This window comes from Propithecus coquereli, unplaced genomic scaffold (assembly GCF_000956105.1).
Source record: "Propithecus coquereli isolate 6110/MARCELLA unplaced genomic scaffold, Pcoq_1.0 Scaffold1, whole genome shotgun sequence".
In the NCBI taxonomy this organism is placed as follows: Eukaryota; Metazoa; Chordata; class Mammalia; order Primates; family Indriidae; genus Propithecus; species Propithecus coquereli.
In genome coordinates this window covers 15106170-15127539 of record NW_012133857.1, presented here as the reverse complement: position 1 = coordinate 15127539, position 21370 = coordinate 15106170, and the positions used below count along the sequence as shown (strand labels likewise).

The 21370-nt window shown below is 57.4% G+C and overlaps 3 protein-coding genes across 5 annotated transcripts in view; 1 reads left to right on the top strand and 2 right to left on the bottom strand.

Moving 5' to 3' along the window:
- Positions 1–1781: 1781 nt before the first annotated feature.
- Positions 1782–21370, bottom strand: part of SMIM4 (small integral membrane protein 4) — a 26857-nt gene continuing 7268 nt past the window's right edge. The window contains exons 2-3 of the mRNA XM_012665712.1: positions 4771–5036; positions 1782–1931 (exon numbers count right to left, since the gene is read on the bottom strand). Coding sequence (XP_012521166.1) covers positions 1870–1931; positions 4771–4921 — 213 coding nt within the window. The 5' untranslated portion in view covers positions 4922–5036 and the 3' untranslated portion in view covers positions 1782–1869. The remainder of the gene's footprint in view (positions 1932–4770; positions 5037–21370) is intronic.
- Positions 7785–16675, top strand: NT5DC2 (5'-nucleotidase domain containing 2). The gene is made up of 14 exons (XM_012665702.1): positions 7785–8037; positions 12036–12220; positions 12416–12490; positions 12714–12769; positions 12868–12961; positions 13160–13288; positions 13374–13434; positions 13518–13620; positions 13724–13825; positions 14050–14131; positions 15774–15860; positions 15941–16081; positions 16171–16235; positions 16315–16675. The coding sequence occupies exons 1-14, from the start codon at positions 7818–7820 to the stop codon at positions 16574–16576; spliced, it is 1662 nt and encodes a 553-aa protein (XP_012521156.1). The 5' UTR covers positions 7785–7817; the 3' UTR covers positions 16577–16675.
- Positions 16547–21370, bottom strand: part of STAB1 (stabilin 1) — a 27028-nt gene continuing 22204 nt past the window's right edge. For 2 of the 3 annotated variants that reach the window (XM_012665683.1, XM_012665677.1), the window contains exons 51-69: positions 20923–21099; positions 20753–20839; positions 20505–20654; positions 20348–20404; positions 20059–20260; positions 19579–19728; positions 19380–19484; positions 19100–19207; positions 18822–19015; positions 18582–18726; positions 18362–18495; positions 18109–18274; positions 17916–18025; positions 17702–17821; positions 17468–17617; positions 17283–17387; positions 17039–17185; positions 16840–16956; positions 16547–16761 (exon numbers count right to left, since the gene is read on the bottom strand). In XM_012665683.1, coding sequence (XP_012521137.1) covers positions 16705–16761; positions 16840–16956; positions 17039–17185; positions 17283–17387; positions 17468–17617; positions 17702–17821; positions 17916–18025; positions 18109–18274; positions 18362–18495; positions 18582–18726; positions 18822–19015; positions 19100–19207; positions 19380–19484; positions 19579–19728; positions 20059–20260; positions 20348–20404; positions 20505–20654; positions 20753–20839; positions 20923–21099 — 2481 coding nt within the window. In that variant the 3' untranslated portion in view covers positions 16547–16704. Of the gene's footprint in view, positions 16762–16839; positions 16957–17038; positions 17186–17282; positions 17388–17467; positions 17618–17701; positions 17822–17915; positions 18026–18108; positions 18275–18361; positions 18496–18581; positions 18727–18821; positions 19016–19099; positions 19208–19379; positions 19485–19578; positions 19729–20058; positions 20261–20347; positions 20405–20504; positions 20655–20752; positions 20840–20922; positions 21100–21370 lie in introns of those variants that run through there. The other variant, XM_012665692.1, reaches the window with a different exon arrangement.

Sequence of the window (21370 nt, the reverse complement as noted above, 5' to 3'; positions counted from 1 at the left end):
TACAGGCATGCGCCACCATGCCCGGCTAATTTTTTCCTATATATTTTTAGTTGTCCAATTAATTTCTTTCTATTTTTAGTAGAAACGGGGTCTCGCTCTTGCTCAGGCAGGTTTCGAACTCCTGACCTCAAACAATCCTCCCGCCTCGGCCTCCCAGAGTGCTAGGATTACAGGCGTGAGCCACTGCGCAGTTAGTGATTCTTTACTGAATTGGTTCTAACATAAGTGGACTAACTTAAATTAAAATAGAAAAAAAATCTCTAGAAAAATTTAGGAGAAGACATGTTTGTGGCAGAGATCATTAACTTGAAGATATCTTATGGCCTTAAGCATGAGGAGCTTTATTCTGTGCAATAGTTAGAAACTTTTTTTTTTTAAGACAAAGTCTCACTATTACCCCAGGTAGCGTGCAGTGGCATCATCTTAGCTCACTGCAACCTCAGACTCCTGGGCTCAAGCAATCCTTCTGCCTCAGCCTCCCATGTAGCTGGGGCTACAGGTGTGCACCATGACACCCAGCTCATTTTTCTATTTTTAGTAGAGATGGGGAGTTGCTCTTGTTCAGGATGGTCTTGAACTCCTGAGCTCAAGTAATCCTCCCACCATGCTAGGATTACAGGCATGAGCCACTACACCTGGCCAGAAACTATTTTGAAACTTAATCTTCTACAGCATGTAGATATTTTGTTTGAAACAATGTTAGATATGATTATCCAAGCATGGGAAGACATCTTTGCTTTTTTTACCAGGCAGACCCAAACTTACACTGAGTCAAACTACCAAATCTCTCAATAGACTAAGCCTCTGATTTAGCTTAAGTCTGCTTTACACTGTGTAGTTTCACTTTCTTATGGAAGGAGCAACTGTCTTTATCATTAGTGGCTGGATAAAAGAACAGCATCTTCATCACAGAGAGGTATGAAGCCTGTTACCCACAGTCCTCATGGAGGTCTAGCCCTTGTATGTTAGTGGAGCCAGGCAAGGGAGGGGCTTATTTCTGTTCACAATACTAGCATGAGTAATGTGTAGTCAGTCAGGAATTCCTACTCTCCTAGAAAAAAAGATTATAATCTGGTAGCTGGCGGAGATGTAATCTGCATAATTATCCTGGTTTAAATGATCTTGCAATGGAGAATGTGTCCATGATTTAATTTGAATTCTGCAAAAAAGTAAGTAAGGTCAGCCGGGCGCGGTGGCTCATGCCTGTAATCCTAGCACTCTGGGAGGCCGAGGCGGGCGGATTTTTTGAGCTCAGGAGTTCGAGACCAGCCTGAGCAAGAGCGAGACCCCGTCTCTACTAAAATTAGAAAGAAATTAATTGGACAACTAAAAATACATAGAAAAAATTAGCCAGGCATGGTGGCGCATGCCTGTAGTCCCAGCTACTTGGGAGGCTGAGGCAGAAGGATCGCTTGAGCCCAGGAGTTTGAGGTTGCTGTGAGCTAGGATGACGCCACAGCACTCTAGCCCGGGCAACACAGTGAGACTCTGTCTCAAAAAAAAAAAAGTAAATAAGGTTATCATTAGTTGCCTGAAAACAAAGGGCTTCACAAACAATTCAGACTGCACTGAAAAGCATCCCGACTGATCCTTGAATTGTTTAAGAAATATTTCATGGACTGTCACTGGGTAAGTGTTTCAGGAGGAAATAATTTTCCCACAAGTGCTGCCCAGCAATTAGTTGGGAAGTATTCAAGCAGAGATGGCAAAACTATAAAAATTCCTTATAAAGACAGTTCTTAGAATACTATAAAGCTGCTAAAGGACAAGCTGTATAAGAATAAGAGATCTCAAAAGTACGCTTTCACAGGTGTTGAAACCAATAGTGAAAATTCATATTCACTTTATTGACTGCTGAAGCTCAGTCTCTCATTCATCTTCCAGCCTTCTCTGATATTGTCTTTCTGAGGCTTTTCTACGGTAGACATCATCTGTATCAAACAAAAAGTTTGCTTAGATTTTTAAAAAACAGGAATTTAAAATACTCAGCTCTGAATAATTCAACCAATAGTCTAGATCTGTCACCTATTTCTGAATCTCATTGTAATACCAATAATACCAAAGTAAGCTTAATTTAAAACAGAACTTGAGTTAAATGAGGACTGTGTTAATGGAGTTCTAGACTTAAATAGCAAACATTGGATCATGTCCTAGCATGCCTCTTAGCAATGTTTCATGACTTCCCTCACTTGCTTCTCCCCCACAGTTTCTATTCTGTGTTCTGTTCTTAAATCATCCTGCTTAACTAAAACCTGGCCCCTCAAAGGCACTTCTTGCCCCAGCTCTCTGCTGCTCCGTCTCCTACACCCAAAAACCTTCAGGTGGGGAGGGGAGGTCAATTTCCTTGTTCTCAGCTGTTGCTTTTCCAGACTGATTCTCTACCCTCAAAGAATCCTCTTCCTTTGTGGCATATGCCATTTGACTTTCACCACCTTCTCTGCACTGGCACCTGCTATCCATCATGCCTCTTCAGTGACTGAAAGCGAAGGCCTCTAGTTTAGGCTCCTTGCCCCTGACCTGTGCCTTCCCCCCAGACACCACTGCTACCATGGGGGTGAAGGCTTCTCCAGTCACTTGCAGTGCTCCTATGAAGGAAGTCTGCTCAGACCACAACCTCCACTAACCCTTCTAGCCCTCCTATCCTTGGATCTCACCAACTTCTCCCCCAGGCCCTTGGCCCCTGTCTTCCCCAGCAACCTCACCCCCACCCCCTTCTTTCTTCCTGCCAACCAGCTGAAATTCCTTCACACTCTTATTAATATCTTAACTTCTTGACACATCCTCAAAACCCCAACCACAGATTAATCCACTTCCTCCCTTCTCCAGGCCTCACCCTACTTGCTATGCACTGCAGGGCCAACTGATGCCTCTAATTGGGTCCACTGAGATGCCTGACCATTCTGTTTCCTCAGAAGACCCTTCTTCACCCACTCTCAAATGGCCTTGAAGTCTTCACAGAGAAAAGTCATCAGTAAAAAATTCTTTCAGCTAACTTCCAAGGGCTAATTCTACCATCCAGCTCTGATCTCATCCTCTCCCACCCTCTCAAGGGTCAAGTGTCTCCAGCTTCCCTCCACCCGTTCCTTCCTGATCATCATTTGCACATCCTCCAGTCTCTCCAGGGGGAGGGGTTACCTCCCCTTCACAGAGTCAAACTTCTTTAACCTCCTGTCTTCTGTGATAGCAAACCTTCCTGGTTTCCCTCCTTGCCTCTGACCATTCTCAATCATCCTTAAAATATTGGGGTTTGACTCTGTGACTTTCATCACAAGTTGCTTGTGATGATCCACATATCCAGATTTCTGGCCCAGATATGCTTCCTGGGCTTCATATCTGTATAACCACCTCCACCTCAGCACATCCCAAATAGAGCCCAGGATCACTCTGCCTGTGTTCTGCACCTTCAGGAAAGTACCACTCCTGCTTCAACTGTTCTACCAGAAGCCTCCACTCCTCATCTCCTGAGTCTACTCCAAGCCTTGTCGGTACTACCTCTGGGGTGTCTCTAATGCCACCCACCCCTTGGCATCCCTTCTGCCCCCAACCTAGACCAGGCCACTATCTCAAATCTGGACAGCCACACAGCCTAAGTGTTCTGCCAATCTGCTCTCCACAAAGAGACAAGGAGCCATTCTCCACAGTGTTAATCCACTGCTTAAAACCCCTCAATCTGTACCTTTGCAGCCCTGCCCAGGCACCCTTTTAGCCACTTCCCCCCTCACTGTTCATCTGCTTCAATCCCTCAAAAACACAGCATGCTCTCACAGAAGGCCCCATGTCTACTTTTACCACTGCCCTGAAGATGCTTTCTATTCCACAAACCTTCCCCTCATCTGGCTGACACCTAATCAATATTCAGGTCCTACTTTACTTGGTAACTGCTTCTGGAAGCCTTCCCTGCACCTTCTAGTCCAGTTGAGGTGCCCACCCAAGACACCTATGCTCCTCCCACTTCCCCCTCACAGCCCTGATCATGCTTAATGGTAACTGTATCATCTGAGAGCTCTTCTGGAGTGAGGCACTCTGTGCCTTATTCATTATATATCTTCTCAGGGGTGCTCATTAAATATCGATGAACAGATGAACACAAGTACCAAGTATCTTTAGAAATAACTAATGTAACAATTTTTTTTTTAAAGTGAGGGTTGGCAATTCACAAGTGATACAGTGTTTCAGGAGAGGGGCAAAAAAGAAAGGGCCTAGAGGTTGGGGCAAGTCTTTATGAAAGAGGAACTAGCCTGCCTAGTTCGTGCTCAGCAAAGCAATGCCAGGCATTCTTTTCACAGTGCTGAGCCAAAGACCTGGCGCCAGGGACCGTCCTGTAAAGACAGTGGTAATTAGCCAAGCTAGGCAGATCAACTCCCTCCAGCGTTTAGACTGGAGTCCAGAGAGGACTAGCCAGTGCGCAGCAGTTTCCATGAATCCTCAGGCTCCACCTCCTCCTACACTGGCTGTGAGCAAGTCTGTTTCTTAGGCCCAAACAATGTCACTGGCAGGGGTGAAGGGCAGGCTTGGGAGGACTGGAGGTACGTGCCCTCTCCTCAAAGTGCAGGAAGGTCGCAATGCTGGTCGCCAACTCCCGGCTTAGGGGAGAGAGGAAGCGACTGCCAAGCGAAAGGAATCGCACTTGCCCTTCTGAGGATAAAAGCAGCTCAGCTCTCTGAATGGAATGAGCGAGGTCTGCAATATAAGAATATCCCCCAGGAAAAAGGAATCCTTGCCGCCTCGTGCATTCCTGAAAGGAAACGAGGCTGCTGCACCCTCACTTACAGAAGGTCTCCTGGCCCACGCGCACTTTAATCATGATCCACTCCATCAATCCTCCCAGGACAAAAAAGAAGGGCAGGAACCTGTAGATGCCGAGTTGCTGCTTTCCGGGCACCCGTTGCAGAATCCGCCTCACCTGAGCCCTGGAGAACATGCTCGATTGAGGTCGTGGAGAGAGGTATGGCGGAACCAGGCGCCACGGAGCGCCGAACGCAGCCGAGGCCTCCGCGCCAGTCCTCGCAGCGCACAGAGGCCCAAGCGCCGAGCGACTGCAGCCTGGTGAGAGAAAGCCAGGTCCGCCAATCGGGGTGCAGCGGGGCGTGCAGATCCGCCAATCAGAGTACTGTGGGGCGCGCGTGCTCCGTGAGGCTGAGCCGAGCCAGAAGGAGCTGGCGCATGCGCTTCGGCTCTGGAGTCGCGGCGGCCCAAGGGGGCGGGGCCATCCACGTGGCGTCGGCCCCGCCCTGGCCCCGGCCTCCCCGGTGCTGGCCCGAGCTCGGAGTTGCCAGTCGCGCGCCCTCATCTGCCCCGGCCATCTTTTTTCTTAATACCCTGGTGGAAGTGAGACCCTCTTTGATGGACTAATCCTGTACTGCACCACACTCTAAAATGCAATTACGCAACGCCTTGCGTTTATTTCGGGCACGTGATTAGACTTATAAAATAACAGAATTTGACATGCATTGTTGAAAGCTGAATTTTATCATTATCACAACAAAAGTCTAAGTAAGCGCCTTGCGACAAACAACCCTAAAATTAATAAAAGCTATGATGTGTGAGGCACTTACTGTTCTACGGGTATTTGTAGGTGCTCTGTTCACAATAATCGCAGAAGAGCATGATGGTCAAAGAGCTTGGGATGGCCGGAGTGCCGGCTCACGCCTGTAATCCTAGCACTCTTGGGAGGCGGAGGCGAGAGGATCACTTGAGGTCATAAGTTCGAGGCCAGCCTGAGCAAGAGTGAGACACCCCCCCCCCATCTCTACTAAAAATAGAAAAAATTAGCCAGGTGTGTTGGCAAGGCCTGTAGTCCCAGCTACTCAGGAGGCTGAGGCAGGAGAATCGCTTGAGCCCAGGAGTTTGAGGTTGCTGTGAGCTAGGCTGACGCATGGCACTCCACCCAGGGCAACGGAGCGAGACTCCGTCTTAATTAATAAATAAATAAATAGAGCGTGGGCTTTTGTTAAACCACATCCCTGCTCCACAGGTACTACCTTAGCCTGTCTCCATTCCCAGAGGGTAAAATGTGGAACTTTCTCTACAGTATTATGATAATGATAATGATTTGCTGAGCCTTGGCTTTTCATATGTACTCCCTTAGCTGAGAAGTTAAGAGATTGAGCCAGGTAGAAGCAGAGCTCTAACTCCAGAGCCTCCACTCATCATTATATCCTCTCATGCTGCCTCACTGTGCTTGCTGAAGATATTTGTAAGGGACTGTCATCCCATTACCTAGGGCTAAAATAACAACTGGAGGAACAGCTTGAGAATGGAAACTACTGTTAGAGAATCTAAGAAAATCAAATGAAAGCTTAGAACCAATGAGGGGATTTGGCGATAGGGATCCACAATATACAAAAGCAGACTAGAGGAAAGAGAGAGAAAGAACACGTGCAGGACCCCAAAAAGAGTCATAAGGCAGGCAGTGAATGGCCTGAGCTGTCCCCTGTAATTGGCCCTGAAGGGCCAACCAGGAAGCCTCCTTCTGCTCTGTGTTCACTGCACACACACATACACACGCACGCACTCACGCACGCACGCACACACGCACACACCAGCTTGGTGCTGGCTCTTTTCTCTTGGTAGGTCTGAGGGCCGGATGACACAGGGTGTCCACTTGCCTGGAGGAGGTTCTATGAGGCTAGATCCCCAGCGCCCGTCTAGCTCACTGGAGCCCTCAGGGGCGCCACCACCCATGGGCCCACCCTTTGGCCTCGATCCTCACCAGTGCCTGGCTCAGTGTCTGGCACACTGTAGGTCTTCAGCCGAAGTTCAGTGGAGCTTCAAACACACGTGCACCCTTAAACTCCGCGAAGCTACCCCAGGCAACAATGTGTTCCCACCTGGCCAGCTGCCCACCCACAGGGCCCACGGGTGCGGGTCAGCCTCCTCCAGGCCCAGTGCACAGCTTGGTGCGTGTGCAAGCTCCGAAAACAGATCTGAGTAGAAGAAATGTGGGGGGGACAGCGGTTCCAAGACGAAAAGACGAACTTCCTTGGAAAGTCTAGCGACAAAGCTAAAAGAGACCATGGCATCTCAAGAGGGGCCTGCCCCTGGAAGCCAGGAGCCAGGGCGGGTCATGCGGCGATTTAATGCGGTCAGAACCAAGCCGGCACAGTGACCCCTGGCCCACTGCTCTGAGTTACAAGGGGTCACCTGGAGGTACGGTACCGGGAGAAGCAGCTGCTCAGTGGACGTTGGCTGCCCTGCAGGTCCTGTGGTCTCACCCAGTCTGGGACTGGCACCAGGGAGAGCGCGGGGAGGGCTCTTTTATTCGCTAAACAGATAAACTGAAGCGGCCCAGGCTCTGGTCAGCGGGCAGTTATGGGCTGGAGGTGGGGGACAGGGTCCCGCGAAAGGAGGACCCGGGCCCTGGAGGAGAGGAGCGGAGGATCTGGGGCCAGGAGGACCCAGAGGCGTGGGGGAGGGGCGGAGGACCCGGGGGCTGGGGTGGACCGCTGCGCTCGGGCCACCTCCTCTCCGCGCCTCTGCCGTGCAGCTGAGGAGTCGGCGGCTCTTGGGCCCTCCGACTTCCCACAGGAGACGGAGCCACCATCGCCGCCGTGACTACCGAAGGGGGGCGCAGGGTCCTTCGCCGCCGCGCCGGAGACTGGGGGGAGGCGGCCAGGGAGCCCGCCCCGCCCGCCCGCCTGGCCGAGACCTCCCGCCCCCCGGGCCGAGCGGCGCGCCTATTGGCCTGCTGTGCTCCGCGCGCCGCGCCCATTGGCCGGCCGCCGTGAGCAGCACGCGGCCACCGTGGCGGGCGCGCAGTCAGAGGGCCGCGGGCTGGCCGGAGGGGCCGAGGGTAGCGCGGGCGGCGCGCGGAGGGCATGGCGGGCGCGGGGCTGCGGGCGGCCGCTCGGCGCTGGCTGCTGTGCGGAGAACAGGGCGGGCCGCGAGCCGCCTCGACCTCGCCCTCCTGCCCTGGCTGCGGCCCCCCGGGTCCCGGCGCCCACTGCCCCGGCACTCCCCGTTCCGCGCCCGTCGGCGGCGCCGAACTCAGCGCACACCTGTGGGCCCGCTACCAGGACATGCGGAGACTGGTGCACGGTGGGTGAGCCGGAGCGGGACGTGCGCTGGGGTGTCTCCCGCAGGGCGGACGGACGGACGGACCGAGCGCCAGGACACCGCCCCCGAGCCGTCGCGGGCGCCGCTCCTCTCGGGAAGCGCCCGGTGGGGCTCGCCGTGGCCCGGGAGCCCGAGGGCCGGGCGGCTTTTCGGGAGAGGCTCGGGCGGGAGGTTTGTTCCCGGCTCGGTCTACGGGAGCTCGAGGCTCCCGTAGCGGCCGCCAGAGTGCTTCCCCCCCCCACCCTCCGCCGTCTTCCTTTGGGGTCCCGCCCGCCGGGAGGCCACAGCGGAAACGCCCCCAACCCCTTGTTCTGCGCCGGCTGGTAGTTGGGGCGGGAGTGCTGTGGACAAAGCCAGCAAGTAGCGCTGGTCTGGACGGGCTCCTGGGGGCGGCCCGACCTAGGCGGACGCTGGCTGGACTTTTCAGACACACCTCTTGATTTCGCCCTGGAGGTCCAGCGCACTCGCAGCCCGCCAGGCGAGAGTGTTGGAGAAACCGGAGCAAGTCCCCCCAGTCCCCTGGAATCCAGAAGGGCTGCTACAGCCTTGACCAGGGCTGCACGGGCAGTTAACCTCTGGTTCTTCTCCCTCCCTCTGCGAAATGGGATGATGAGGCCTGAGGCCCTATCTCAGCAAGGCCAGCCCAGGTTCACTGGGGAAGCCCGAGAGCTGAGAATGCCGGACAGCTGCCTACTTGTCTGGGTGTGTCAAGTGGGGTCCTGCCTCTGCAGCAGACAGATGTGGTTTGGGTCATGGCCCTATCACCAGCCGGGTGGCCCTCAGCAAGCCTCATCCTCTCGAATCTCAGTGTCCTCGGGCACAAAACAGTCCTGGGACCTTGTCACAGATTGTGGTGATGACTGGAAAGGAGCCAGGCCAAGAAAGGACAGGGGAGCTTCCAGAGGAACCCCCAGGGGTGATGTGGCTTTCATTGTCTGATAAGACAAAGTAGCCCTGTCTGGAAGATCCCAATGGACCTGACAGGGATTTCCACTGCAGCTGTGTGGAGACCTGGGGAGTGGAGGGTCACTGAGTCTCACTTCTTGACAAGCTGAAGGCAGAATAGTGAAGTCCCCTGAGAAAGGGTTGTTGAATGGTTGTTTGAAGCCCTTGGGCCTCTATAAGCCCTCGAGGTCCTGGGTTGAATTTGCCTCCGTGGAGGGGCAGGCCTGGGTGCTATTTAAGAAGTCCACTCTGGGCCTGGAGCAGCCCACCTTGGAGGTTTCCGGGGAGGAGAAGGGAGGGGTGCAGGGGTTGTCTACTGAGCATTGTCCTCCAGGGCCTGCCTGCGTCTGTGGATTTTCCCAGACCCCCTCAGCTCCTCTTCCCAAGGGGCCAGGTCATTTCCACCACATGCGATGGTGTGAGCACCAGAACAAGCCAACTTCACAGTCCTGAGCCCTGACCCTATCCATCTGGGTGAGATTCTGGGAAGTGACGTAGGCTTTAGGTTAATGCCTATGGCAAAACTTTGTCAGGGAGCCAGGCTCCAGGCCAGCCCCTGGTCCCTGAGAGCAGTGCAGCAGGACCCCCCGGCCCCACCTGGCCTCAGTGTGGTGACTTTGGAGGGCTAGGCTGAGGGACACAATGATTAAGGCAGGTGGGGTGACCTGAATGCAGATCTGAACTCCATTGCCTAATGCTGGGTGGTTTGGAGCAAGTGAGTTCACCTCTCTGAACCCCAGTTTCTTCCTCTGGACAATGGAGGAATAAGTGTGACACCTCACAGGATTGGAGGGAAGATTAAACAAGACAAGCCTCCAGGGCACCCACAAGTGAGTGTCATGGCTGCCAGTTGGCCCCTGGACCTGGGGCCATGGGCAGGTGTGGGAGTTTGGGGCTGAGGAGTAAGGAGAGCATAAGGGTATCAGGCCAGTGCCAGGTCGGAGGGCACATCCTCACCTGGCCCTACATACCACCACCACCCTGTGGAAGGGAGTGGGACCCTGCGGCCCCCTGAGCTATGGTTTTCTTGGTCCAAAAATCAGGTCAGGAGGCCAAACCCTGTGGACTGCTTCCTCATCCTGCTTTGTTCCTGGGAGGATTGTCCCTGGGAACATCCTCAAAGGCACAGGTGAAGGCCTGGTCTTAGCCAGAACACTGTGCTGGCAAGGGGGGCTTCTGGACACTGCACCAAGAGCCGCAGTCACAGCTGGTACCCAGGAACTCAGGACCATAGGAAGGGTGAGGCTCAGGGTCCTAGTGACACCAGGTGAGGGGCATCTCAGAAGCACCTCCCTAGAGGGCTGCAATCAGCCATGTCTCACGTGCATCCAAGTGAAGAGTGTCCTGTCTGCACCCACGAATCTGCAGAGCAGCTGCTCTATGCTGGCCTGGAAACCAGCTGCACCTGTTCCCCCACCCACACCCTGCACTTGGCTCCAAAGGAAAGGGGTGGGGGCAGAGCCCTGTGTTCCCAAGGGGCCTCCAAGGCAAATACTGTGGGCATGGGAGCACATCAGCAAGGCGTCTGCCTCTTGAGTACAGCAGCTGCCAGGCACACTGTGACGCCAGGGGCTTCTGCTCTGTGATTGGGACTAGCTGTGGCTGAGACAGGGATCATGGAGACTTGGACCTGGGGTCCCTGCGAGGCAGTGCCCTGTGCACCTAGTCCTGCCTGCTCCCCTCTCCCTGCAGCCCCTGTTCCTGGAGTGACATGGGGAATTGGGGTTAGGGAGATCATGGGCTTGGGAGGGACATCACCCATTTAATCCTGTGTATGAGCCAGTACAGGGTGGGAATGTTGCACAGAGCAGCACCTTCCATGTGCCCATCTTAGTAAATATGTAGGTCAGCACAATTTTTATTACCCCTTTAGAGACAAGGAAACTGAGGCTTAAGAGCTGAGGTGACATTCCTGAAGTCACAGCCATGAGAGGGTGTGAGCTCATCTGGCTGATATCAGTGCCCTTTCTAGCACATCTCCTTTCCCGATCAGCCTCCACCACTGTACAGATGGGGAAACCAAGGCAGATGACCTGGGACCCCAGAGCCTATTCTGCTCAGAGCCAACTGCAGCCCCTTGGAAGCAGCCATGGACTTGGAGTGGCCACGACTGCATCCCTAGAAGGGAGCAGCCTGTATAATGGCTCAGAACCCGACATCACACGTCCCGCCTGTCGTAATTAGCAATGTTCCCTGGCTAGAGCCAGCAAATGTTATTAGGTGGGCTGGCGGGCAGCTGAAATTCAATTAGAGGGGCCTTGCTCTCTGGGCTGTGGCAGGTGCTCAGAGCTGGCAGCCTGAGCAGCAGAGGGGCTCCCTACCCCACTAATGTTTCTGAGCCCCAGTCTGAGCAGCAGGTGAGGTGGAAACACAGCTCTACAGCCTCAGCCCCTTAGTCTGGGCCAGGACAGAGCCAGCACCCTCTGGGTTAGAGTCCTCAGTCCCCACATGCTGTCCTCACACCCCCAAGGAGGTCAGGAGATGGCCAGTGGGCCGCCAGGTAGCTGAGAGAGGAACAGAGGAGTTGCTCTCCTACAGGGACTAGACAGTGGTGTTTCTGAGCAGTTTTTGAGCAAGGGGGAGTATTTGCATTGTAGACTGTCCCAAGGGCAGCTGTTCTGGGGCTAGACAGTGAGGAGTTGAGTGCCTGCAGGGTGCTGCCAGGGTTCCAGCATAGCCGTGTGTCTGATGGGGCTTTGTGGTGAGAGCCTGGAGGGGCACAGGCTCGGTGCCCCTGGTGGGCTGCAGGTGGTGGTATAACACAGGCAGGTATACCTGGGGGACCCAAGGGCAGGAGCTCCAGCCATGGGGTTAGCCCACCACCAGCTCTGCCTCGCCCCAACCATGTGACCCTGGGCAGATGACTTCTCTCCAAGCCTCAGTTTGACCATCTATAGCATTGGGCTAAGAGTTGCCATCATAAGGTGTTTTATGAGGCTTACAGAGCTGGGCACCCACAAAGTACACAGGACCCATTAGCTGCTGTGGTGGTCATCATCCCTGCTGTACCACCTCCTTGCATCTCCTTCCTTTAGACCTCCTGCCCCCCGAGGTCTGCAGTCTCCTGAACCCGGCAGCCATCTACGCCAACAATGAGATCAGCCTGCGCGATGTCGAGGTCTACGGCTTCGACTACGACTACACTCTGGCCCAGTACGCAGATGTGCTGCACCCCGAGATCTTTAATGCTGCCCGTGACATCCTAATTGAGCACTACAAGGCGAGTCTAGCCAGGCAGGAGGCCCATGCCACCACCAGGCCCCAGAGGCTGACAGGTCCAGGTTGGCCTAAGCCCAGGGCTGAGTCATGGGCTCCCCTGGCCTGGCAAGTAGCTGGATTGACCCCCAAGGTGGCAGTCCGGCCAGCAGGTGTGGTGGTGCTACTGGCTTAGGCCTGGCCCTATTTCCCCCAACAGTACCCGGAGGGGATTCGGAAGTACAACTACAACCCCAGCTTTGCCATCCGTGGCCTCCACTACGACATTCAGAAGGTGAGTGGCTGGACATTCACAGGGGCCACTTCCTTAGCCCCCTCTCCTCTAGAGGGATTTCCTCACCTGTCCATCTCCTTGGCCTCCAAGCTGTAGCCTCTTGTTGGTGTGCACATGATCCCCTGGGTACCATCCAGCTGGGGCTATGTTGTGGGGTGGAAGAGGTTGGCTCAGCCAGCGGCAAAACTACCTCAATGCCCGTCCTGGCCCCTGGTGCCTCCAGAGCCTTCTGATGAAGATTGACGCCTTCCACTATGTGCAGCTCGGGACAGCCTACAGGTCAGTGCTGACTCTGCCCTGACCCCACCCCAGCCCACGCTACTGCCCAGGCTCAGGACCACTCTGGACTGATGGTGTCTGTGCGCCCGCCCACTCAGGGGCCTCCAGCCTGTGCCAGATGAGGAGGTGATCGACCTATATGGGGGCACCCAGCACATTCCACTGTACCAGATGAGCGGCTTCTATGGCAAGGTACTCCCTCTATCCGCTGCTGCCCGCAGCAGCTCAGCTCAGTGGTGTCGCTGTGGATGCGGGCTGGGAGGCAGTACCCGTACCCTGACCCACAGGCTGCGCCCTCCCCAGTGTGCCAAGGCAGACTTGGAGCCCTCAGTCTCCAGCACTGGGGGTGGTGGGGCCAGAGAGGTGTCTGAGACTGCGGACCCTCCCTAGGGCCCCTCCATCAAGCAGTTCATGGACATCTTCTCACTGCCGGAGATGGCACTGCTGTCCTGTGTGGTAGATCACTTCCTAGGCCACGGCCTGGAGTTTGACCAAGCACACCTCTACAAGGACGTGACGGTGAGGATGCTGGGCCTGCCCCTTGGGTGGGGCAGGAAAGGCCTTCCTGGGCTTGCTGCGCCCTCACTGTCCACCCCTGCCCCAGGACGCCATTCGAGATGTGCATGTGAAGGGCCTCATGTACCAGTGGATTGAGCAGGACATGGGTAAGGGTGGACGATGGTCCTACCATGGCGTGCCTGACCAGGGTGGCAGGGTTGGCCCTCACAGACCCATCTTCCCCCATTAGAGAAGTACATCCTGAGAGGGGACGAAACATTCGCTGTCCTGAGCCGCCTGGTGGCCCATGGGAAACATCTGTTCCTCATCACCAACAGTCCTTTCAGCTTTGTGTGAGTCCAGCCCTGCTGTGGAAGGAGGGGCAGGGCCGGGGCCCCTGTGGGGTGGCAGGCACAGAGCCACCTTCAGACTGCTACCTGTACCACCTCTACACAGGGACAAGGGCATGCGGCACATGGTGGGTCCCGATTGGCGCCAACTCTTCGATGTGGTCATCGTCCAGGCGGACAAGCCCAGCTTTTTCACTGACCGGCGCAAGTATGGGCCCGGCAGGGGCAGGCAGGGCCAGGGAGGGGAAATGGAGGCCCCACCCCAACGAGGGGACTGAGGCAGGCCAGCTTGGCCTGTGCTCACTGCTCTACGTGCTTGGGGGTGAGGACAGTGCCTTTCTGGTGTGTGGCCCTCTCTGGAGGAAGGGGAGGGGTGCCCAGCCCATGGCCCCTACCACAGATTGGCAATCAAGCCCTTCATCCCTGCCGCAGGCCTTTCAGAAAACTGGACGAGAAGGGCTCACTGCAGTGGGACCGTATCACCCGCCTGGAAAAGGGCAAGATCTATCGGCAGGTGAGGGCCATCTGGAGAGATAGCACGTGGTGGGGGCACAGGGCCCAACCAAGACCCCAGGCTGTGCAGGGGCAGCCTCCGAGGAAGTGGCACAACTCCTGGGCCCTGGCCAGCCCCGTGCCGTGGGGTTGGAGCCAGGGGCCACCAGGGAACGGCTGTCAGGGGGCAGGTCTGGGTGGTGTCAAGCTGCCTGGGTTTGAATTCCAGCTTTGCTACTCAGTAGCAGAGGAAGCCTGGCCTAGTTACCTGACCTCTCTGTGCCTTACTTTCCTTGTCTGAAAGAGGTCTAATACTCTCTACTTGAGTTGTGGTGTAAAGCCCTTCGAATGGCCAGCGATTACTAAGTGCCCAGCGAATGGCACTTCTTAGTTGGGACCGTGCACTCTGCCACAGCTAGAATGGGTCTGGTGTGGGCCCCTGAACTGGGCCAGTGGGAGCAACTCATTGGGCTCTCTGGGGAGAATCCCCCCTTCCCATCTGTTTAGGACGGCAAGAAGGGGCCTGTTGCTGGGCCGGGGGATTGGATGGCTGTGAGCAAGAGGTGATTAAGGTTTAGCCCTGGCTGGAATGCGGAAATCCTGGCTGAGCTGGGCTTCTTAGGTGTGGGGGTTCCACAGGCCTTGGGCGGGGGAGGGGGGAAGCCAGGAGTTGGCTGGGAGAACAGCGAGGGGGTGGCGAGTACCTCCAACCTCTTACCCCTGCCGCTGCTCAGCCTCCCACCCTGTGGCACCCAAGCTCTCCACAGCCCCGAGGGCCACATGCTCCCTTGCCTTGGCATCTGGCCAGGGCTAAAGAGGGTCACCAACCTTTGTGGGAAACATGACTTTTTCTTCCCTGGCAGCTTTCAGGCTGTTTTTTATGCCTGATGTTCTGAAGCCTCCTCACGCTGAGTGTGTTGGCTCCTGCCCTGGTTCTCAGTAGCCTCTCACTCTGAGTCCTGTCTTTCTCTGCCCTCCAGGGGCATGTCCTCAGTGGGCCCACCTGCTCCTCAGCCTCTCCACTTGAACTTATTTCAACAATGAAGTCCCACAACCACCTGCTTCCACCTCTGAGGCTCTTAGATGCACAGACTGCTCTTTGCTGGGTGCAGATTCCTCTTGCATCTGAGTGTGGGCTGCTGCCCTGGTGGCTGTTGTGTTCCCGCTCCTCTGTGAGCTTCCCCAGTTGTGTTTGGGCTTGCCTGAGTGTCTCTGTCTTGGTCTGGCTCTGGAGCGGGAGAAGCAGATGGCTCCAGTGAGGTCTGCCATTGGCCCGCCGGGTCCCTGTGGACTGAAACTGGGGAGGCCAGCAAGGACTTGAGGGCCTCTTTGTTTCAGAGCCATATGGCCTTCTTTGCAGTTGCTTTCTCACACACGGGGACTCAAGCCCTAGCCTGGGGTGGGTGTGAGGCCACAGGGAGGAGAGGCCCTTGAGGCACAGGCACCGTGCCAGGCCTACAGGAGCCCTTCCTGCGGCAGGCAGAACCCCCATCCCAAGTGGGAGGGGAAGTAGCAAGAGCTAGAGCCCAGGGAAGGGACAGCAAGGCCACGGGAAAGGGCAGCCTGCATCCGGCTGGGTTGGGGCTGCCTCTGGAGATTTGGGAGGGAGGACTGGCAGAGGACAAGACACAGCTGGCCTAGCAGTGTCCCCCTTCTGTCCCCAGGGAAACCTGTTTGACTTCCTGCGCTTGACGGAGTGGCGTGGCCCCCGCGTGCTCTACTTTGGAGACCACCTCTACAGTGACCTGGCGGTGAGGGGACAGGGCTGGGCTGCGGGAGAGGGCAGGGAGCCTTCCCAGCTGGCGCTGAGCCCCTCTACCCCATCCACCAGGATCTCATGCTGCGGCACGGTTGGCGCACAGGCGCCATCATCCCCGAGCTGGAGCGCGAGATCCGCATCATCAACACGGAGCAGTACATGCACTCACTGACGTGGCAGCAGGCACTCACGGGGCTGCTGGAGCGCATGCAGGTGCAGGGTGGGGTGGCCAGGAGGCTGGGGGGAAGGGCCAGGGCTGCAGCCTCCCAGATGCACACACCCAGCGCACATGTGTCCCGCAGACCTATCAGGATGCGGAGTCGAGGCAGGTGCTGGCTGCCTGGATGAAGGAGCGGCAGGAGCTGAGGTGAGCAGGGGCCTGGGCAGCAGTCCTGGCCCAAGCCCCTCCTGACCCACCTCTTGAGCACCTGCGTCTCCCTCCCCAGGTGCATAACCAAGGCGCTGTTCAACGCACAGTTTGGGAGCATCTTCCGCACCTTCCACAACCCCACCTACTTCTCCAGGCGCCTCGTGCGCTTCTCCGACCTCTACATGGCCTCCCTCAGCTGCCTGCTCAACTACCGCGTGGACTTCACCTTCTACCCGCGCCGCACACCTCTGCAACACGAGGCACCTCTCTGGATGGACCAGCTGTGCACTGGCTGCATGAAGACACCCTTCCTCGGCGACATGGCCCACATCCGCTGAGGGCACCTTTATTGTCGGGGACAGGCACCCAGCCCCTCCTGCCCCGTCATCTACTCTGGGCGTCTGTCCAGACAAGCAATAAAAGTGGTCTCCTTCCTGCACACGCCTCTGCTTCAGCACCAGCCTCGTCACTTGACCGTGAGGATCCTCTGGGTGTCGGGGAAGTCCTCCTCCAAGAGCGCATCCTGCAGGGAGGAGGGCTACTTGTGGCGGGCGCAGTCAGGGCCTGGCACATTCCACACCCCCCACACCCCCGCACTCACGTCAAAGGGCTCACAAAAGGCATCGTGGCTGCCAAAGATGGGGTTGGGGACAGAGACCAGGGTTGGGCTGGTCCCTTCTTGCCATGGGGAGAAGTCGTCATCAGCATCATCTTCTGCCTGGGAGCAGGGTGGTGTGAGGGGCCTCAAGCGAGATCAGAAGACCCCACTCCACTGATGGCAGCCCCCAACCCAGCCCTACCTGGAAGGTGGAGAAGCCAAAGCCTGCAGGCTTGCCTCGGGCACGGAGGTAGAGGGCTCCAGCCACCAGGCCCAGCAGTGTTCCAGCAGCTACCACAGCCCCCACACCTGCTGCCACAGGCGGGGCCTCAGGTGCCAGCACCGCCCGCTGGAAACAAGGAGAGCGTCAAGGAGCTGGCCAGAGATGTCCCTCCCTCCCACCCCCAGCTCACAGCAGGGGGGGAACAGGAGGGGCCCTGACTCACGGGCTGTGGGGGAGTCAGGAGGGGGCTGGCCAGAGCATGGATGATGCCATTGAAGGCCATGATGTCCCACACGATGACATGGCTGACCACAACTGCTCCTGGGGCCTGCAGGGAGACCAGAGTCAGCCGGTGGTGAGTGAGGGCCAGAGCTGGCAGGGCAGGGCAAGGGCAGGGGCCAGACTCACCACAGGGGCCCAGGAACTGTTGTCAGGGCCCATATCCCTGACAGCGAGGCTGAGGCCTGAGTGGGCAGGGAGTAACTTCCCCTGGCTGGCGTTGGCGCTTAGGAAGGTGGTGTTGGAGGCATGCAGCTCCAGGTCTGGGCCACTCAGCGTCTGTGAGCAGAGCAAGACCTGTTGGCCTGAGCCAGCCAGAGAGAGCAGACTAGAGTCAGCTCTGCCCATGCCCTTGCTAGTTACCATGTTGTCCAAAAAGCCTTCATTGACAGGGACGAAGAGTGTCTTGTAGGTGAGCTCATCGTCGAGGAAGTCCAGGAAGTCGAGACCCCGTTGGGTAGCATTGGCATAGCCCAGTAGCATCTGGGAGGGTGGGGAGACAGGGCTGTGAGCAGACTCTCTCCCCGGGATCCTAGCTGGACTGTGCCCCCCACCCTGAGGCTAGGCCGTCACACACCCCATAGAAGGTGGAAAAGTTGGCGGTGGCAGCCAGGACGTCGAGGAGCTTCCCATTGCACGTGCTAATCCCATCACCCACGAAGCCATCTCGGCATCGGCAGGCCACATCTGCAGGAAAGGCTGGTCAGTGGCTCGGCAGACCGGTGGGAAGTAGCAAAGCCAGGGCGTGGGGCTTGGTCAGGTAGACACACCTTGCACACGGAAGCAGTAGGCGTCCCAGTGCTCTGAGAGGTTCTTGCGGGCACCCAGGCTGACGATGCCCACCTGACCATTACCGCAGTGTGCCGCAGGGAAAACGACAGGGTGGGCAGCAGAGCCATTGGCCAGCCAGCCCACGAGGCACAGGTGGAAGCCCAACTGTAAGTGCAGGAAGGGATGCTGAAACCCAATGTCCAACTCAAGGGACACCCCCAAGCTGGGCTCCAACTCCCGGGCGCCACACACCTGCTGAGCAGCAGAGAGCTGAGGGAGTGAAGCAAGGACGGCTCCCTGGGCCCCACATGCCGCCTCAGCCTCTGAGAAGTTCAGGCCATAAGGGCCACTGGTGGCCTGGAGGTGGAAGACACCAGCCCGTTTCTCTGCAGAAGGGAGGGGGATATGTGGTCAGCTGGCCGGCACCGAGGGAGATAAAGCAGGGGCATGAGAAGCAGGCAGGGGTGCATACCCTGGAAATGCAGGTCAGTGCACATGGCATCCATGTGGCAGGGTGGTGGCTGGCCCAGGCAGCGGTCCACAGGTGGCTCCAGCTCCTCCAAACACTGCAGGCCATCACCCACGTAGCCTGCGTGGCACTCACAGCGCCGTGTGTTCTGGGGGTGGGGAGAGCAGTGGAGACTTTCAGAGACCAGGGAGCCAGTCTGTGGGGCCTCCCCACCCTGGCTGTTGGGCTTCCCCACCTGCTCACCGGGCCAGTGCTCAGACAGTCGGCATGCTCACTGCAGCCCCCACGGTGGCCATCTGCGCAGGGGTTGCGGGCCCGGCAGCTCCAGCCATCACCCTCATAGTCGGGCAGGCAAGTACAGGTGACCACTGTGCCTACCTGGCTGCAGTTGGCACGCTCGCTGCAGCCACCATGCCCATCCTGGCACAGGTCTGCCACTGAAGGCAGGGAGGAAGTGGTTGCACCCAGTGGCTGCAGGGGAGTGGGGGCCTCCTGCCTCCACATCACCACCCACCTCTTACCTGTGCACATGCGGCCATCCCCTTCGTAGCCCAGGCTGCACTCACAGCTGTTGCCCTCACGGCACATGGCCTGGGGTGCGCAAGGCGGGGCACACACAGGCTGCAGCTCTGTCCCCCGGGACCCACCCCCATATAACCAAGTTAGTAGCTGCCCTCCTGGCCTCCACCTGTCCCACTCACCCTCACTGCCTTCACCTGAGTGAAGCTGGGGCATGCACTGGCATATGCAAGTGCACACAAGCGTGCAGGGAGGTTGGACACAAGCACAAGGCCTACTCACCCAGCTGCACCTCACAGCGGGGCCCAGTCCAGCCTTCGTCACAGAAGCAGGAGCCAGAGCCCCCAAGGCCCTCATCACAGTGGCCATGTGAGGCACAGTGGCAGGCTAGGCAGAGGGACAGACAGGAGGATAGAGTTGGCACACAGGGCCAAGGGAATCAGGGATTGGGGTAGGGTGGTGTGGGGCAGGGACAGCCCACCTTGGCAGCTGGGTCCAAAGGCACCTGGAGCGCAGAGTTCACAGGCTGTCCCAGCAAAACCTGAGCGGCACCTACACTGCCCACTGCCACTCATGCCATCCAGGCACACGCCATGGTTACTACAGGGGCTGCTGGGGCCGCCCGGGCAAGCTAGGGGAGGAGGTGGGAGAAGTGAGGTGGAGCAGGGGCTCTCACCAAGACCCCCACACACGCACCCCACAACCTAGCCCCACTATCTGTTCCCCACCCATGTCCCCTCACCGCTAGGAACTCTCCAGGCTCCCCCCAGCACTCCCCACCAGGTTCTGTACCATCTACACACCCACGCCACCCCTTCCAGCGTTCCCTCTAGTAAAATCTACTCACTGCCCAGACCTCCCCAGCCCTAGAGCTCCCTAGCACTCTTTCTCAGGGACAATAGCCAGAGCCATACCCTCTGCTATCTTAGGGGCCAGAGGAGCCAGTCAGCAGGATGCTCACCTTGGCACTCACTGCCATAGTGACCAGGGCAACAGCTGGGCTTCCAGGTGGTGGTGACACAGTTTCGACGGCAGCCCCTGCCCCGGCCTTGGGGCTGGACCCAGAGGCTAGGCTGGGCCCAGATGCTGCGTAGTGCCAGAGAGTGCAGTGAAGGGGACATCCAGAACTTTGAGAAGTAGCGCCAGCAGGCCTCAGGGCTGCCCTGTACCAAGAGGATAAGGGTCGCAGACAGCCTAAGTTTGTTGGTCCCTGGGCCCTGCCCAACCCCCACTCAGCCCCCAGCCCCTACCTGCTCCTGTGAGCCCTCAGGACAGGGTGGCTCCAGCCCACAGATGCTACACGTCTTCTGAAAGGGAAGGAGACCAACACAGCAAAGTCAAGTGGATGGACACCACAGCTGGGCTCGGGCTCCTGCCCATCCACCTCCAGCCTATGGCCTCCCTCACCAGTTGCAGCGGCCGGGTCTCAAAGCGGTCACAGCGAGCGCCAAGGCCAGGTGGCTCCAGCAGCTGGTCGATGCCATAGGCCAGGCCACCCTCAAAGGGCAAGTGCCGCTGCACAATGCGGGCATCATCCTCACCTACCATGAGCTCACCCTGCAGGGGGAGGATGTCGGGTCCATGGGGGTCACAGGTATACTGCAGCCTCCTACTGGTAGGGCCCCTGCCTCCTGCTTCCCTCTTCCCAGACTCACCGGCCGGGCACGGCTGCAGGAGAAGGAGATGGGGGTCCCATGCATGGTTCGGAGTGGGCCCAGGTTGGGCAGGTCAGATGCCAAGACCTGAGCAGATGGAGCCATGGTTGGAGCTGGAAAGGCAGGCTGAGCTATGGACAGTGAGGACCGAGGTCTGGGGGTGCACCTACCTCAACATTGCGGATCACATGGCCCCGCAGAATGGCTGCCAGCTTGTCACGGTGGTCCTCATGGTACAGCCAGGCCTGACGATCGGGAGGCAAGGCTCTCAGGGCAGAGTCTGTGGGCCACAGCATTGTGAGGGGCCTATGAGCAGCATCTCGGAGCAGGGGCAGGAGTCCAGCCACCTGGTAGGATAGAGCAAAGGTGTGGCAGTCACAGCCCAGTCAGAAACTAGTGGTCAGAGGCGGGGGAGGGGGGGAGGTTGGGTTGCTGGACCACGGAGGCCGGGGAGGGGCTCCAGAGACCCAGCCATATTCCCATTGCCACACTCATCTGGGGCCATACCAGGCACATATACGTGGGCACACTTACAGGGATAAGTTTGCACACGCCTCAACCATGCACACTGTTGTCAGGTATGCACGCACACATAAGCACACCCATGTACTCACACTG

Coding starts and splice junctions, on each gene's coding strand:
- NT5DC2 (XM_012665702.1), top strand. CDS start 7,818: ATGGCGGGCGCGGGGCTGCGGGCGGCCGCTCGGCGCTGGCTGCTGTGC. Junction 13,621..13,723: donor AACAGTCCTTTCAGCTTTGT/GTGAGTCCAGCC, acceptor ACCTCTACACAG/GGACAAGGGCATGCGGCACA. Junction 13,826..14,049: donor TTTTTCACTGACCGGCGCAA/GTATGGGCCCGG, acceptor TCCCTGCCGCAG/GCCTTTCAGAAAACTGGACG.